This window comes from Dermochelys coriacea, chromosome 25 (assembly GCF_009764565.3).
Source record: "Dermochelys coriacea isolate rDerCor1 chromosome 25, rDerCor1.pri.v4, whole genome shotgun sequence".
Classification (NCBI taxonomy): Eukaryota; Metazoa; Chordata; order Testudines; family Dermochelyidae; genus Dermochelys; species Dermochelys coriacea.
In genome coordinates, this window is record NC_050092.1 from 16,373,684 (window position 1) to 16,389,148 (window position 15,465).

Consider the following 15,465-nt stretch of genomic DNA (forward strand, 5'->3'; position numbering starts at 1 on the left):
GATGGATCACTTGATGATTACCTATTCTGTTCATTCCCTCTGGGGCACCTGGCACTGGCCACTGTCAGAAGACAGGATACTGGGCTAGATGGACCTTTGGTCTGACCCAGGAGTATCTTTGGTATCTTATGTTCTAGGTAAATCCTTGTTAAGGCTGGTGAGGGGGTTAATCTGGACTCTCCTCCATTGCCTACCCAAGAGAGACTGCTGAAAGTACCTGAAAGGACAAAAGACCTAACCTGAGGGGAAAAGGCAGGGGTGAGTCCAGACTGAGATGGGGGTCCAGTCTGTAAGAAGAAATAACTGGAACTCTAAGCTACAAAAACTCTGCAACTTGCCTAAAACAGCATTTAGGGTGAGAAATTACTGCTTGAAACCAGTTTCTTTAAGATCTTAAGCTTAGTATGAGTGTTTTGTTTTATTTGCTCAGTAATCTGCTTCGTTCTGTTTGCTATCACTTAAAATCTGCCTTTTATAGTGAATGAATTTGTTTTGTTTATTATTAAACCCAGTTTGTGCAATTTCTAACGGGGGGTTGAGGGGCAAGAAGTTGTGGATCTCTCTCTTAACGTTGAGGAAGAGGGCGAACTTTTATGAGCTTGAGCTGTGAAAATCTTTCTACACAGTGCAAGACAGTATTATTTTAGGTTTATCCCCAAAGTGGGAGTGCACGTGAGTGCTGGGTGAATCCTCTCACACAGAGCTGACTTCAATCTGTGTCTGCAGCTGGGTGTGGCCCTACCTGTGTGTGTGTACTGCAAGAGGCTGGAGAGCCTAATTCAGCAAAACAGGGAAAGGGAATCCAGGCTGGTGGAACAGGAGGGGCTCAGTGAAGCCTCAGTACATCAGATGGCATCCCAGAAAGGGGATCTAACCCGTCACAGGAGCAGCTTTCCAGAAATCAAATGTACGCTTTAAATAACAAAATGTTTAAAGTAGGATCATTTATATGGTTCGCCTTGTAGAAGGAGACTGAAATTAAGCGTAAGCATTTTGGTATCTCTGACCTTGATCATATACTCTATGCGGCTGTGGGAATGTTTCTCAATCACAGACTCAATCCAGATGAGTGGTTTTACCTGTTGGAGAACATGGAGAACAAACAACTATACATCTTATTTTGATCTTGTCAGGAAAATGATACGTTTCCATACAGAGCAAAAAAATGAATAAGAGAAGCCTATAGTGCTCTTTAAGACAAGAGTTAGATCAGATTCCAAAGATACTGGTCAGGAAAACATTTAATATGCAAATACATAATATGCAAAAATAATGATCAGGTGAGACCTGAGCGTTAGTCAAGAAGTCCTTAAAATATTCCATATGTATAATTTGACAAGTATTTATAGATTATGAAAAAGTAGCTAATTTCAATTACATGAGTATCTGTTTTATTTTAACCCTATTCTCTGAGAGAAATTAACCCCCAAACCAGAAAACCACTCCCACTCTAACCCAACAAATTTAAATAACTCAGGGCATTTGAGTTATTAAACAATGCTAGCCCTAAAAACTGTGAGACAATAACTCTGGACTTAAAGTATTTGTTTAAATTCAGTACTCCAATAATAAAAAGTCAGAAGTCCCACAGGCTTTTAAAAAGAAAAGGAGTACTTGTGGCACCTTAGAGACTAACAAATGTTTAAGGTCTTCTGGGTTTGCTGTTTTTTGTCAGAGTTTTAGAGTATGGGTCCTCAACATATACAGAGACATGGCGAATGAATACCATTCTTGGGTACTGACTGATGAAGTAGGTTTGCCAGTCTCCCACATCATAGGCCTGCCCAGCATAAGAGGACAGGCAGGCCCTTTACAATGTTTTTGCGCCAAATGGGTCAATGCAAAAATGTCACTATAGGCTTTAAAACCAATAAAATTCTCTCTTCTCCTCCTCATTCTTCCTCACTGTATGTTACCAGCTTCTTCAGGCACTTGTAGCAAAGAAAGATCTTACTGCCTTGGTCTTCCCCTTTCTATATTAGTTCTTATAATGCACTCATCACTATTGTATCCAAGCACCTTCCAGTAGCGTGTTAAGTAATGTGACTACACATCAGTCATGTATTGTTTACTCTCTCATTCTTCTCTCAGTAGGCAACTCAGTGACTAGACTTGGGTAGTAATTGCTTCTCCTTTTCCCAGTGCCTTGAAGTAGTATATATAGCCTACTTTCAGGTAAGCATGAAATGTCACTATTAACAGCTAGCTCGATAATATTTAAAACTCATACTTTTTTTTAAGAAACATTAATTTTTCAGTGAAAGTGGAAAGGCCTTTTACAGTTTTACCTGAAATTTAAAATGTTTTCATTCACAAATTTGTTTTAGTCTAGATCAAAATATGTAGCCAGACTTACATGGGTATTAAGACGATATGACATGAGTTCAAACTCTCCATCAGGTGGGATGAAAGAAATCGTCCTGTCGTTTTCAAAGCGAGAGAGACGAACACACTGGTGAAACTTTACATCTTCTAGTTCTACTGATTTGCTTTTGCCACCTATCAGGAAAACAAACCCCAATTTGTGTAGCACATGAAAAGCCTACCTCTTAGGCCATCACAGCAGATAATAATGCAACTGAGCAGTCAGCTGCTCATACTCCCTACATTAGTTCTATTCTACTTCTACGCTATTTCTAACTTCATTATAGTAACTTCAGGAATATAGGAATCTTAATGAAAAGAGATTGTGAGTAGCCCATTGAAGTGGACTAATTTAAATGACATATTCTGCTCTTTTTGCTCAGTACAGTCATCGAAAATCTGGAATTGGAGCTCTGGTCTTAAGGGAAAGAAAAGCATTACACGTCCCAAAGAATTTAAGGAAGAGATATTTCCCCCTGACATTTCACAAGTGCACAACGGAGGATGATGTTGCCATTCATTCACAACCAATGCATCTATCCTGACAGATGGTACTATATTTGAATTCCTCCTCAACTCCCCTCCCACTATCTCCTCTCTTGTTCAAAGGCTGTGAATACACACCTCAATCTGCCAATGCCTACATTTAAGACTCTGTAACAAAGATCAAAAATGAGAAACACTAAAAAGTATGCGCAAACTTAAGATGCAGGATTAATTCCTTTAGTGTGAATAGCTCCTCCTATGAAATTATTTTTTAAATTTAATTGTAAATAATTTTAAACAATCAGAGGGGACGACAAATTTGCATGTAACGTAGGTAACTTTGGGGCCTAAAACAAGAGATGGTTCCTTAAAATGAAGTTCACAGAGATATGAGCCTGCATGATGGAAATCATCATCTTATACGTATCCATTAAGGCTAGAAATGGAGGATTTCTTAATTGAACAAAGACCAGGTCTTCATGGCAAATAGCAAATGAATGTGTTAGACTTCCTGACTCCCTAAGGAGTGTCTCCCATCTGATAAAACATTAAATGAGTTGCTAACACTAAAATTACTCTTATACAGTGATACAACCTCCCCAACTAGGAAATTATAAGACCCACCATCCTAGAATAACTCCTGTTATCTGAACTGACATGCTGCATTGCCCCAAAAACAAAGAAAGCAGGGAATACCTTTGTATGTTTTTAGAAATGCTGTATACATACTCACGTCCTGTATTATCAAAGAGTACTTTATCATTTAAACCGAGGCGAAGCTCTGGCATTCCTGAGAGAAAGACCCTCATTTTAATGGATCCAACTATCTCACTGCGCAATACATTTCCGTTGGCACTAACCTAAGAGCAAAGGAAGGTGGAGTCATTCTCCTCAGCTATTGAAACTGAATCTCTAACTAGCTACATGCAATGATTTTACAATTATCTGTTTTCACAAGATTAGGAACCCAAAATAAATCACATTGAAAACTTAACCATAATCCTGGGAAACATATTTTTCATTAAAATTTGTACATTTGGACTGAAAGATCTTGTGTATTGGCGCAGAATGTATATTGTCAAGTATCAAAAGCGGTAGCCGTGTTACTCTGGATCTGCAAAAGCAGCAAAGAGTCCTGTGGCACCTTATAGACTAACAGACATATTGGAGCATAAGCTTTCATGGGTGAATACCCACTTCGTCGCGCCGAAGGATATTCACCCATGAAAGCTTATGCTCCAATACGTCTGTTAGTCTATAAGGTGCCACAGAACTCTTTGCCAATATATATTGTGTTGAGGATGACATGCGGAGTTTTGTTTGATAACAAAAAATAGGTAATAAGACTGTTGTTGTTAGGATACATCTTGAATAGGGCTGTCAAGCGATTAAAAAAATGAATCGCGATTAATCGCTTTGTTAAACAATAACAGAATACCATTTATTTAAATATTTTTGGATGTATTCTACATTTTCAAATATTGATTTCAATTACATCACAAATACGAAGTGTACAGTGCTCACTTTATATTTATTTTTGATTACAAGTATTTGCACTGTAAAAAAACAAAAGAAATAGTATTTTTCAATTCACCTAATTTCTTTATCATGAAAGTTGAACTTACAAATGTAGAATTATGTAAAAAAAACTGCATTCAAAAATAAAACGTAAAATTTTAGAGCCTGCAAGTCCACTCAGTCCTACTTCTTATTCAGCTAATTGCTCAAACAAGTTTGTTTAAATTTGTAGGAGATAATGTTGCCCACTTCTTGTTTACAATGTCACCTGAAAATGAGAACAGGCATTCTCGTGGCACTGTTGTAGCCGGGCGTCACAAGATATTTATGCGCCAGATGCGCTAAAGATTCATATGTTCCTTCATGTTTCAAACACAATTCCCAGGGGACATGAGTCCATGCTGATGACAGGTTCTGCTCAATAAACAATCCAAAGCAGTGCAGACCAATGCTTATTCATTTTCATTATCTGAGTCAGATGCCAGCAGCAGAAGGTTGATTTTCTTTTTTGGTGGCTTGGGTTCTGTAGTTTCTGCATTGGAGTGTTGCTCTTTTAAGACTTCTGAAAGCATGTCCCACACCTCGTTCCTCTCAGATTTTGGAAGGTACTTCAGATTCTTAAACTTTGGGTTGAGTGCTGTAGCTATTTTTAGAAATCTCACATTGGTACCATCTTTGCATTTTGTCAAATCTGCAGTGAAAGTTTTCTTAAAATGAACAACATGTGCTGGGTCATCATCCGAAACTGCTATAACATGAAATATATGGTAGAATGTGGGTAAAACAGAGCTGGGGACATACAATTCTCCCCCAAGGAGTTCAGTCACAAATTTAATTAACACTTTTTTTTAAATTAGCATCATCAGCATGGAACCATGTCCTCTGGAATGGTGGCCGAAGCACGAAGGGGCATGGGAATGTTTAGCATATCTGGCACAAATACCTTGCAATGACAGTTACAAAAGTGCCATGCAAATGACTGTTCTCATTTTCTGGTGACATTGTAAATAAGGAGGTGGCAGCATTATCTCCTGTAAAAGTAAACAAACTCGTTTGTCTGGTTGATTGGCTGAACAAGAAGTAGGACTGAATGGACTTGTAAGCTCTGAAGTTTTACATTGTTTTGTTTTTGAGTGCAGTTATGTAAAAAAAAAATCTACATTTGTAAGTTGCACTTTCAGGACAAAAATTGCACTACTGTACTTGTATGAGGTGAACTGAAATACTATTTTATCATTTTTACAGTGCAAATATTTATAATAAAAATATACAGTTTAATTTCAATTACAACACAATACAATATATATGAAAATATAGAAAAACATCCAAAATATTTAATAAATTTCAATTGCTATTTTATTGTTTAACAGTGTGATTAAAACTGCAATTAATCACAATTAAAAAATTAATAGCAATTTTTTTTTGCATTAATCGCGAGTTAACTGCGATTAATCAACAGCCCTAATTTTGAAATGACAGCATTTAAGTTCATCAACCTTATAAGGAAGACACCAATTGAGAAATTGTTTCTTTAAGTGTTTGCTGGATCTATGAAAGTAGGTGTAGTAGACAGGGCTTTGGAGCAGAGCCCGGAGCTGGAGCACAGAGCAGATCTGGAGCAGTGGAGCTTCAGGTTTTTGCCTGGAGCTGGAGCACAGCTCCAAAGCCCTGGTGGTAGATCCAGTAACCACTTCAAAACACACCCAGAAATCTGTTATCTTCAGCCAGGCACTCAGATACCACAGAATATCTAGAGAGTGTCCAGGATATACACCTTAACACACCCCAAACTGCATTCACCAAACAAGGACACTCCAACAGAGAAGTAGATCGCATCATGGAATGGGCCTGCCAAATACCCTGAGAGAATCTGCTTCAATACAGCAGTAAAACCCCCTTTGACTCCACAGCCCTATTTGTCACCTACCATCCCACACTGGAAGCTATATGAGGTATCATGAAACAATACAACCCATACTCGATGGGGACCCCCATTCTGAAACAGACTTTTCCTAAACCCTCTCTTCTGGCCTTCAAACCACCCTAGGGCGACCATATTTCCCTATGCTGAATATGGGACACTCCATAAAATTACTCGTATTTAAGCAAGTTCAACAGCCATCAATCAGAACTATGCAGTACAAACGTTCAAATTAACGTCAAGTTGACTGAGCCTTTGTTAAAAATAAATATTGCGTAGCTGGATTATATTTATTTGCCTTTTTATCTTTAAGGCTTTAGTGTTCTCATGGGGAGAGGTGTCACACAGACAAACACCCACCCACTCCTCTCTCACACAGAGCAGGTGACGGACTGACCTGACTCTCCCTGCTTGGTGCTCTCTGCCCTCCAGGCCTGGCTGAGCCCTCACAACGGGCCCACCTCACCTGGTACCTGATGCTGCATCTTACCAAGGTAACACATGGAGTGTGTGGGGGCGGGATGCAGGGTCACATGCCCCGTCCCCAGATTTCTGCCAGGGTTCACACCAGAATGTGTGTGCAGCTTTTCAGCACTGTGCAGGAAGGAAGGGACGGGAGCTGCTTCCAGATGCAGGGGAGGAGGGGGTGGAGGGAGGAATGACATGGCTTGTGTCTTTGAGGAGCTCATCTCTTCCCTTCTCTGCCCCCCTGCCCACTCCCCTATGGCTGGAAGCAGCTTGTCCCTTCCTGCCCTCACAATGTTGAAAGGCAGCTAACACTTCCAGGCTACTGCTGGCCATTGACATAACCTAGCGGCCTCCCGTCCCCCAGCTACAGCACAGGCAGGAAGGGGTTAAGCCCTAAGAATGCACTGTGCACCAGGGCCCAGGGAACCTGACTGCATGACTTCAGCAAAACAGAGCCAGAGAGGTGGCTCAGCAGGGGAGGGTGCCTAGGGGACGGAGCAGCCCTGGGAGCAAGACCCAGTGGGCAGAGAGAAGTGAAGAGGCCGCTAAGGGTGGGGGAGGCTGCTGAGGAGTCTGCAGGGTCAGGGCACAAACAGGCTGGAAATCAGTCTCTCCTCTGCTGCCACCACTCCAGAGCTTAGCTGACGGGTGGAAAGGCTGCCCTGTGCCAGTGCTGTGCGAGGCTTTGGCACATACAGGAATCAGTTTCTCCTGGCTAGTGCCTTGGGCTGGAGGGTCTTGCGTTTTCCCAGGGCACCGGCCCAGCCAGAGGCAGTGGGGGGAAGGAAGGAGCCTGTTGGCCAGGCTGTTGGCAAACTGAACACTCCCACCAGAGGCTGGCTCTCTGCACAGCGCTGGGAGAGGGACGTGTCCCGTGGGGGGGGGGAGGGGAATGGAAGAGAGAGTCAGGGGAAAGAGGGTGAAGGGGCAAAGCAGGGAGAGGACAGCGAGAGTGGAAGCACGTAAAGGGCCGATGGTTGGGCAGCAGAGGTGACATGTAACCGGCCACTGCCTGCCCACGCTCACCAGCCACTGCAGCACGCAGTCAGTGCCAGTCGGAAACGGAACGGGTCCCTGCTGGCTGAGAGCTGGCATGCAGCAGGGGCTGTGCTGATGGACCAGCAGGAGAAACGGCTAGCCTCGCATACTACAGCTTTGCCCTGCCATCAGCCTTGCACACCCACCCGCATCGTTGGCCACTGGACCCCCCCACTCACTGCTGGTGAGGAGGCAGCTGGCGAGCTGGGATCTGGCCCACAGCAGGAACTGCCAGTACTGATTTGGGGGAGGGGAGAGAGAACAGAAGAGACAGAAAACAGAAAATACAGGACAATTTGCCCATTTTTAAGAAAAATTAAGGACACCTGCAGGAGTATTTAAATACAGGGCTGTCCCTTTAAAAAAGGGATGTCAGGTCACCCTAAACAACTCCCTAACCTCTCCTAGATCATTGTCAGAGGCAAGCTCCCCACAGATCAGGGCACACCTACTCAAAGTGGCACCAGACCTTGCCAGAAGAACAGGTGCAAAACCTGTAGATCATTGTAGCAGTGGAGATATATCAACACCCCTTACAATACACCTTTCAAGATCCATGGATCCTACACATGCCTAGCACCATATGAGGTATGCCTCATCCACTGCGCTAAACATTCCAACAAAAACTATCTGGGTGAACCAGACAATCACTACGCTCTCAAATGAACTCCCACTGTAAAACGATAAGAGACAAAAACACCCTATCACTTGTGGGTATACACTTTTCACAAAGCAATTACTCTACATCTGACTTATCAGTCCTCCTCCTGAAAGGAAACATGCACAACACGTTCAAAAGACAAGCTGTGACGCTCAAGAGTACCTTTCCCAGACCTGAAGAGACTCTTATGTAGCTCAAAAGCTTGTCTCTCTCATCAACAGAAGTTGGTCCAATAAAAGATATTACCTCAACCCCACCTTGTCACTTTAATATTATGGGAACAACAAGGCTACAACAACACTGCATATATCCTTGGGAGTCATTCTATGGGAATAGCATAGAGTTTATTTTATTCAGAGTGTGAGGACTAGGCAGGAATATAAGTAGTCCCTTTGTTTTTCAAGTTTAGCATGGAAAAGAAGCTCCCTGAAAGTTGAAAAAAATCTATTAAGCAGCATAATATAAATGCAGGTATATGAGTATTACTTATAACAGCTTAAGTCACTACCATTATCGATCACTCAATCCAGTGCCATTTAAGTTGTTTCAAATGTAATACTATAATTTGATAGACTAATTAAGACTATTCATATACACTGACTTCGGCTTTCATTTTGTGTTTGCATATTTACAGATTATTACAATTCTCATTAAAAAAGAAACAAAATTCAGGTAAAATATAAACCCACCAAGAGATTAACAGATTCTATAACGTCCAGAAACACTTCATTTTTCCTATACTTTATCCCTTCTGACCTCCAGGAAACAGCATTGGTAACAGTGGCAGGTGGGCGTGGAGCTCCAGTTTCCAGTTTGTGGCCTTCTTGAGTGATGTACCTTCAGAACCACATAAGTTTTTTAAAAATATGAAAGTTACATTTTGTAGCCTTAGCAATTTGTTTGGTGTCACAGATACTACTATGTCAGCAGCAAACAAAGGAAGTCTGACAATTCAAATTAAATCCTAGAAAATATTAACTAATCTTTTCTTGCCAGGTCAATTCAGATCATATGTTTATTAACCTGATAGGAAACTGTATCAATCCATCAACAAAGATAAGAAAAGGTTAACAGATTTTTGACAGAAGTGTCCTATTAATTTTTTTTTTTCAGGCTGATAAAAGAAAGGAAAATCTACAAATTGACCCCCACATTGTAATAACCTTAAGTCATACAAGTTAACATCTTTATGCTCATAAATATTCCCAAAGCATCTGTCACCTGGTATCTAAGAGCCATTACACTGATACTTACTCTTGCAAAATTTTACTGTCAGTGGTTTGAGGATAGCCAAAATCCATGAGCTCATCAAGCAATTCATAAATTATAACAAAGTTATCTCGAATGCTCTCTTCTTCCAACTCCTTGAAATATTCTGAAAATACCTGAAATGTAAACGTTAGAAAACACTCAAGTCTCAAATTAAAGTAAGTTTAGTTCACTTTACTTCTAACCTTCCATTTCTGAAAATACAAAAAAAAAAAAAAAAAGTTTTGGTGAGCTACAGTAGAGAATTAAAGTAATTTGCTGAACCTTAAAATCAAGTTTCCTGACTTTCAAGTGTCATTTTTTTCACACTACAAATTAGAACACAACAATAATTGGCCAAGCTTGCAAAGGCCTTATACTCAATTCAATAGCATTTCGTTGTGTAACAATAACTTTTGACCATCATATCTAATCAATTTCAAAATTTCAGGGAATGTTCTCAGTACCACTGGTCAGAACCCTATTGAGTTCAGGGCAAATCAGAAAACCAAAAAGGGAAAATGGGGGGTAAATACAGCCCCATCAGCTCTTTAGCATCCCTGCAATTGTCTGTAGTTCAAAGAATTCATTGATGGCACCATTAACACCTTCACACACAAAGGTTCTCCTGTTCATCTCTGTTTATATTACCAGTAGAGAAACAAGGTGGGTGAGGTTTTTTTTTTACTGGATCAACTATGGATATAAATATTGTTTAAAAAGTTAACTGTTTAAACGATTAAGGTTAGACTGGGGCCACTCTGGCCGGGTGGCGCGTGGCCGCTGGGGCCACTCTGGCCGGGGGGTTAACAGTTAAGGCGGGTTAACTGGTAAGACTAATGCTTATCGGTTAACCGGTGAACATTTTACATCCCTAGGACCAACTTCTGTTGGTAAGAAGAGCTCTGTTTAAGATCAAAAGCTTCTCTCACCAGCAGAAATTTGTCCTATAAAAGATATTACCTCACCCACCTGGTCTCTCTAATATCCTGGGACCAACACAGCTACAAAACTGTATACACCCAGTAGTTTAACATGCTGAATGGCTTCTCTCTCACTCTCAAAAAAAAAAAAAAAAGTTGTGTGTGAAAGGAGAATGGGAGGCATGAGGGGAATGAGGAGAGTGCACACAGCCACTGGAATGTGGAGAGAGAATAGGGGGGTACCCTGGTATGGGGAGGGGGGAATGCAGCACACAGAACCCTCAGTATGGGGGCAGGAGATTGAGGGACCCTGCCTGGTATGAAGACAGGGAAGGATAAAGGCAGGCGTACAAAGCCCTTGGATGTGGGGAGATGGTAATGAGTGTTCACACAGAGCCCCCTGCTATGGAGGAGAAAGGGGAATCCTACTATGGGGGAGGGAGCATAGACCCCCTGCAACGGAGGAAAATGAGGGATGTTAAAATGCATGGAGGGAGGAATGGGGCACAAAGAACACCTGGTATCTGGGGGTGGGGAGGAGGGGAGATTGGAGGATCTTGGTATGGGGTGGAAAGGAGGACTAGGGGTGCACAGAGCCCCTGGCATGGTGGGGGAATGGGGCACACAGAGCCCAGGCCATAGAGGGGAATGGGGGTGCACAAAGAGCTGATGGTGGTGGTGGGGGGAGCAGAGAGAGAGAGAAAAAAGGGGATCACATGGAAACCCTGGAAGGGAAGAGACTGGCTGGAATTGCAGGGAGCCCCTGAAAAGAGGAGGATGGGAGGGTGGCACCCAGAGATCTTGTGAGGGGAATGGAGAATTGCAAGGAGCCCTTGGTGTATGCAATATATTCTACCTACAAAAGCTATGAAGTGTGTGACACACACACACACACAGCCTCCCCAGTACTATTTTAACAATTTTTTGTATGGGGATAACAGTTATTGAAATAAAATACTGGACTTAGCCTCAAAACCTATGCTCTGGAAAATTAAACCAACTCAGTCTCAGCTTCTCTTCTTTCAAGCAGTTCCTTACATTTATGCATATCTGAAATCTTTGGCTAAAACACATTGCTGCAGCTCAGAGCAGACTGAGCCCCAAATGCATATTTTTAAAACCTGCTCACCAAGCAGTAGTGCTTTCCTCCAATGTCCATTTAATAGCAGCCTCCCCCTCCTTTTTTTTTTTAAACTAGCTGGAGCTTTATACACATGCTACTAACAAAAATGCACGAACACAGCCAGCATTTTATATAGAAAATTAGGGTTGTGGCCCCTGAAAATTAAAACAAACTGCAGTGTATGTGGAATATGCCTGCCTATAAATATTCCTTCCAGGAAGGATACCTGTCACCCTGGTTAAGGAAAAAAAAACCCCCACTAACCACAGAGGTTGTAATGTACCACACAGCATCCATTAAGCACATCCAAGCTCTGTCTTATCCTAGAAGAGAAGTCCCTTCCAGAAGTCACATAGTAAGAAAGTCACTAAAGAAAAGGAAACCGTTTTCTTCCCAAATATATACTTCAGAACAGTGGCTCTCAACCTTTCCAGATGACTGTATCTTTTCAGGAGTCTGATTTGTCTTGCATACCCTCAAGTTTCACCTAACTTAAAAAACTACTTGCTTACAAAATCAGACATAAACATAAAAAAAAAAAAAAAGTGTCACAGCACACTATTACTGAAAAATGGCTTACTTTCTCATTTTTACCATATAATTATATACTGACTTTGCTAGTGCTTTTCATGTAGCTTGTTGTAAAACTAGGCAAATATCTAGATGCGTTTATGTACTCCCTGGAAGAGCTCTGCGTACCCCTGGTTGAAAACCAGTGCTTTGGAGAATAGCTTGCTGAAAAGCTATCTTCCTTGCCTGTCAACCTGAGCACAACACCCAGATCTTTGAATCTCTCCACTGGCTTTTATCTGCATATTGCTTTGAGTTTAAAATTCTCATCCCCAATCTCATGGCCTTACACACAGCTACCTACAGATAACACTTCAGATGTTGTCTTGTCTGCTGAACTTTGGCTCCCTCCACTCTAAAATACAAGGCCTATTTGTTTCTTTTTTCTTTTCCTAACTCTGTGCTGCCACTTAACTGCAGCATAGGCTCCCTAGTCCAGCTCCTCAAGTCACCATATTACTCAAATACCTTCTAAAAATTTGTTTCTTCCAAAATGCCCACAAAGGACACAAAAATTTAGTGAAGTGGCCTCTCCTCCGACTTGTACATCGTATCTCGTTTTCTGTCTCTCTCTTATAACATTCTGTCAGTATCCTTGTCCTGTACAGCACAAAATAAATATAAGTAGCTAACACGGAAAGATCTTAACATAACCACATATAAACTAGATATGCCATTTCTGCACAGCACTATAAAATTAAAAGATTTCTACCTCTATATAAAAGATATGTTGAGTTATCTGAACAAAGATTACTTGACCAATTTAATACTCACCTGAACCACCTTGTAAAGAAATGAAAACACCAGAGACACGCAAGCATTCTTCTTAGAAGTAGCAACAACTGAAAAAGTATGTTCAGGAACCAGTGTTTAAAGTTATCATTTAAAAAAAATTTACCATTAAATACTTTTTCAAAACCCTTTTACTAAGTTATTACAGCTGGCCCAAACATTAAGAAAGCAGCAATAATATTCCTCTTTCCAGAGTCATTAGATACTGAGAATCCTTGGGTTTGTTGTCATTTCTAAATGTTTAACTATTGGGAGGTGAAGACCAAAAATAAAGATTCAGGAAATGCTTATATTGACACTTAAACACTCTCATATATATTATTAGCACAGGATCTGACAAGAAAAGAATAACTCCTTTTTTATTTATATAAAATAAATAATTTTTTTTTGCATATTTGTAAATCTCAATCAGTAAAATCATACTCGTGAGCTTATGTTACTTATTGCCCTATATGTTTTCATGTCAATTCCATTCTAGGGATGTAAAAGTTCAATGGGTTAACTGATAACGACTAAACTCAGCCAGAGTCCTGGTGGCCGACCCGCCAGGAACCCAGCCTTGCCAGGATGCCAGCCGGGGGGTGGGGTGGGGGGAAGAGGGCAGGATCCCCGACAGGCATAGGGCTGGCCGCAGAGGGCCCCCCATGTAAAACATGGGGGTGCTACAGCACCCCCCGCACCGCTAGTTTCCCAGTTAAACTTTTAACAGTGTAACTGATAGAATTTTAATCAGTTACACGGTTACTGTTTTTACATGTTATTTACATCCCTATTCCATTCAAGCCCAAATTCTGAAAAATCCACCAACGTGCTCATCAGTTTCACTATATTAACAGGTTTACACTTTAAAGCAGTGGTCACCAACCGGTCGATCATGATCGACTGGTCAATCCTAGAGGATCTCCCAGTCGATCACAGTCTCCAGTGGTGTAATGGGGCTGCCGCTAAGGCAAGCTCCCTGCCTGACCCGACCCCATGCTGCTCCTGGAAATGGCCAGTGTGGCCCCACAGGCAGGGGTCTCCCTCTGCGTGCTGCTCCTGCCTGCAAGCACCGCCCCTGCAGCTCCCAATGGCCGGGAATGGGGAGCTACGGCCAGTGGGAGTTGCGGGGGCGGTGCCTGCAGAGAGGGACAGCACATGGAGCCACGTGTTCCCCCCCCCAGGAGCCGTAAGGGTGTGTTGGCCCCTTCTGGGAGCGGCATGGGGCCGGGGTAGGTAGGGAACCTGTCTTAGCAGCAGCCACCAACCAAGAGCTGCTAGAGGTAAGTGCTGTCCAGCAGGAAGCTGCACACCAACCCCCAGCCCTGAGTCCCCCCCAGAGCCAGCACCCCATACCTCCTCCTGTACCCCAAACCCCAGCCCTGAACCCCCTCCTGCACCCCAACGCTCTGCCCCAGCCGGAAGCCTCCTCCCTCCCCCCACAATTCCCCCAGGCTCAGCCCAGAGCCCCCTCCTACACTACAAACCCTCCCGCTTCAGCCCAGAGTCTGCATCCCCTCACAAACCTCAAACCCCTTCCCAGTAAAAGTGAGTGAGGGTGGGGGACAGCAAGCAATGGAGAGGGAGGGGGGATGGAGCGAGTGGGGTGGGGCTTTGGGGAAGGGGCAGGGTAGATCCTGGGTTGCTCTTAAATTCAAAAAGTGATTTTGGGCATAAAAAGGTTGGAGACCACTGCTTTAAAGGATACGATATAAGTTGTTGTGTTTAATCCACATAAAACGAACTCCTCCATGAGCTAGAATGGGAGAAAGCATTCCCTCTTCTTCCTTTTCCATAAGAATTGGCATGAAATGCTCCACCTCAGACATATCCACGTCTCCACGGTAATTCCGGCAGATGAGGACCTGCAATATACGTGCAACAGAAATCTGAATAGGTTTTAAAAACAAATGCTGAAGTTACCATCTGAAAACAACATGTATGATCCTTGGGAAGTACTTCGTTAAACGATCCAAGACAAATGACCAGGGAAGAGTATAAAAATATTGCTCAGGCATGCAGGAGTGAAATCAGGAAGGCCAAATCACACCTGGAGTTGCAGCAGCTAGCAAGAGATGTTAAGAGTAACAAGAACGGTTTCTTCAGGTATGTTAGCATCAAGAAGAAAGTCAAGGAAAGCCCTTACTGAAAGAGGGAGGCAACCTAGTGACAGGATGTGGAAAAAGCTAATGTACTCAATGCTCTTTTTGCCTCTGTCTTCATGAACAAGGTCAGCTCCCAGACTACTGCACTGGGCAGCACAGCATGGGGAGGAGGTGAGCAGCCCTCTATGGAGAAAGAAATGGTTCGGGACTATTTAGAAAAGCTGGAGGAGCACAAGTCCATGGGGCCGGATGCGCTGCATCCAAGAGTG

General features: G+C 42.4%; 1 protein-coding gene across 6 annotated transcripts in view; it reads right to left on the minus strand.

Annotated features, from left to right (window-relative positions):
* Positions 1–15,465, minus strand: part of AP1M1 (adaptor related protein complex 1 subunit mu 1) — a 39,551-nt gene that overhangs the window by 21,489 nt on the left and 2,597 nt on the right. For 2 of the 6 annotated variants that reach the window (XM_043502833.1, XM_043502830.1), the window contains exons 2-8: positions 14,800–14,980; positions 13,095–13,162; positions 9,711–9,841; positions 9,146–9,293; positions 3,584–3,710; positions 2,357–2,499; positions 1,008–1,079 (exon numbers count right to left, since the gene is read on the minus strand). In XM_043502833.1, coding sequence (XP_043358768.1) covers positions 1,008–1,079; positions 2,357–2,499; positions 3,584–3,710; positions 9,146–9,293; positions 9,711–9,841; positions 13,095–13,162; positions 14,800–14,980 — 870 coding nt within the window. The remainder of the gene's footprint in view (positions 1–1,007; positions 1,080–2,356; positions 2,500–3,583; positions 3,711–9,145; positions 9,294–9,710; positions 9,842–13,094; positions 13,163–14,799; positions 14,981–15,465) is intronic. The other 4 variants (XM_038383677.2, XM_038383678.2, XM_043502832.1 and 1 more) reach the window with 3 other exon arrangements.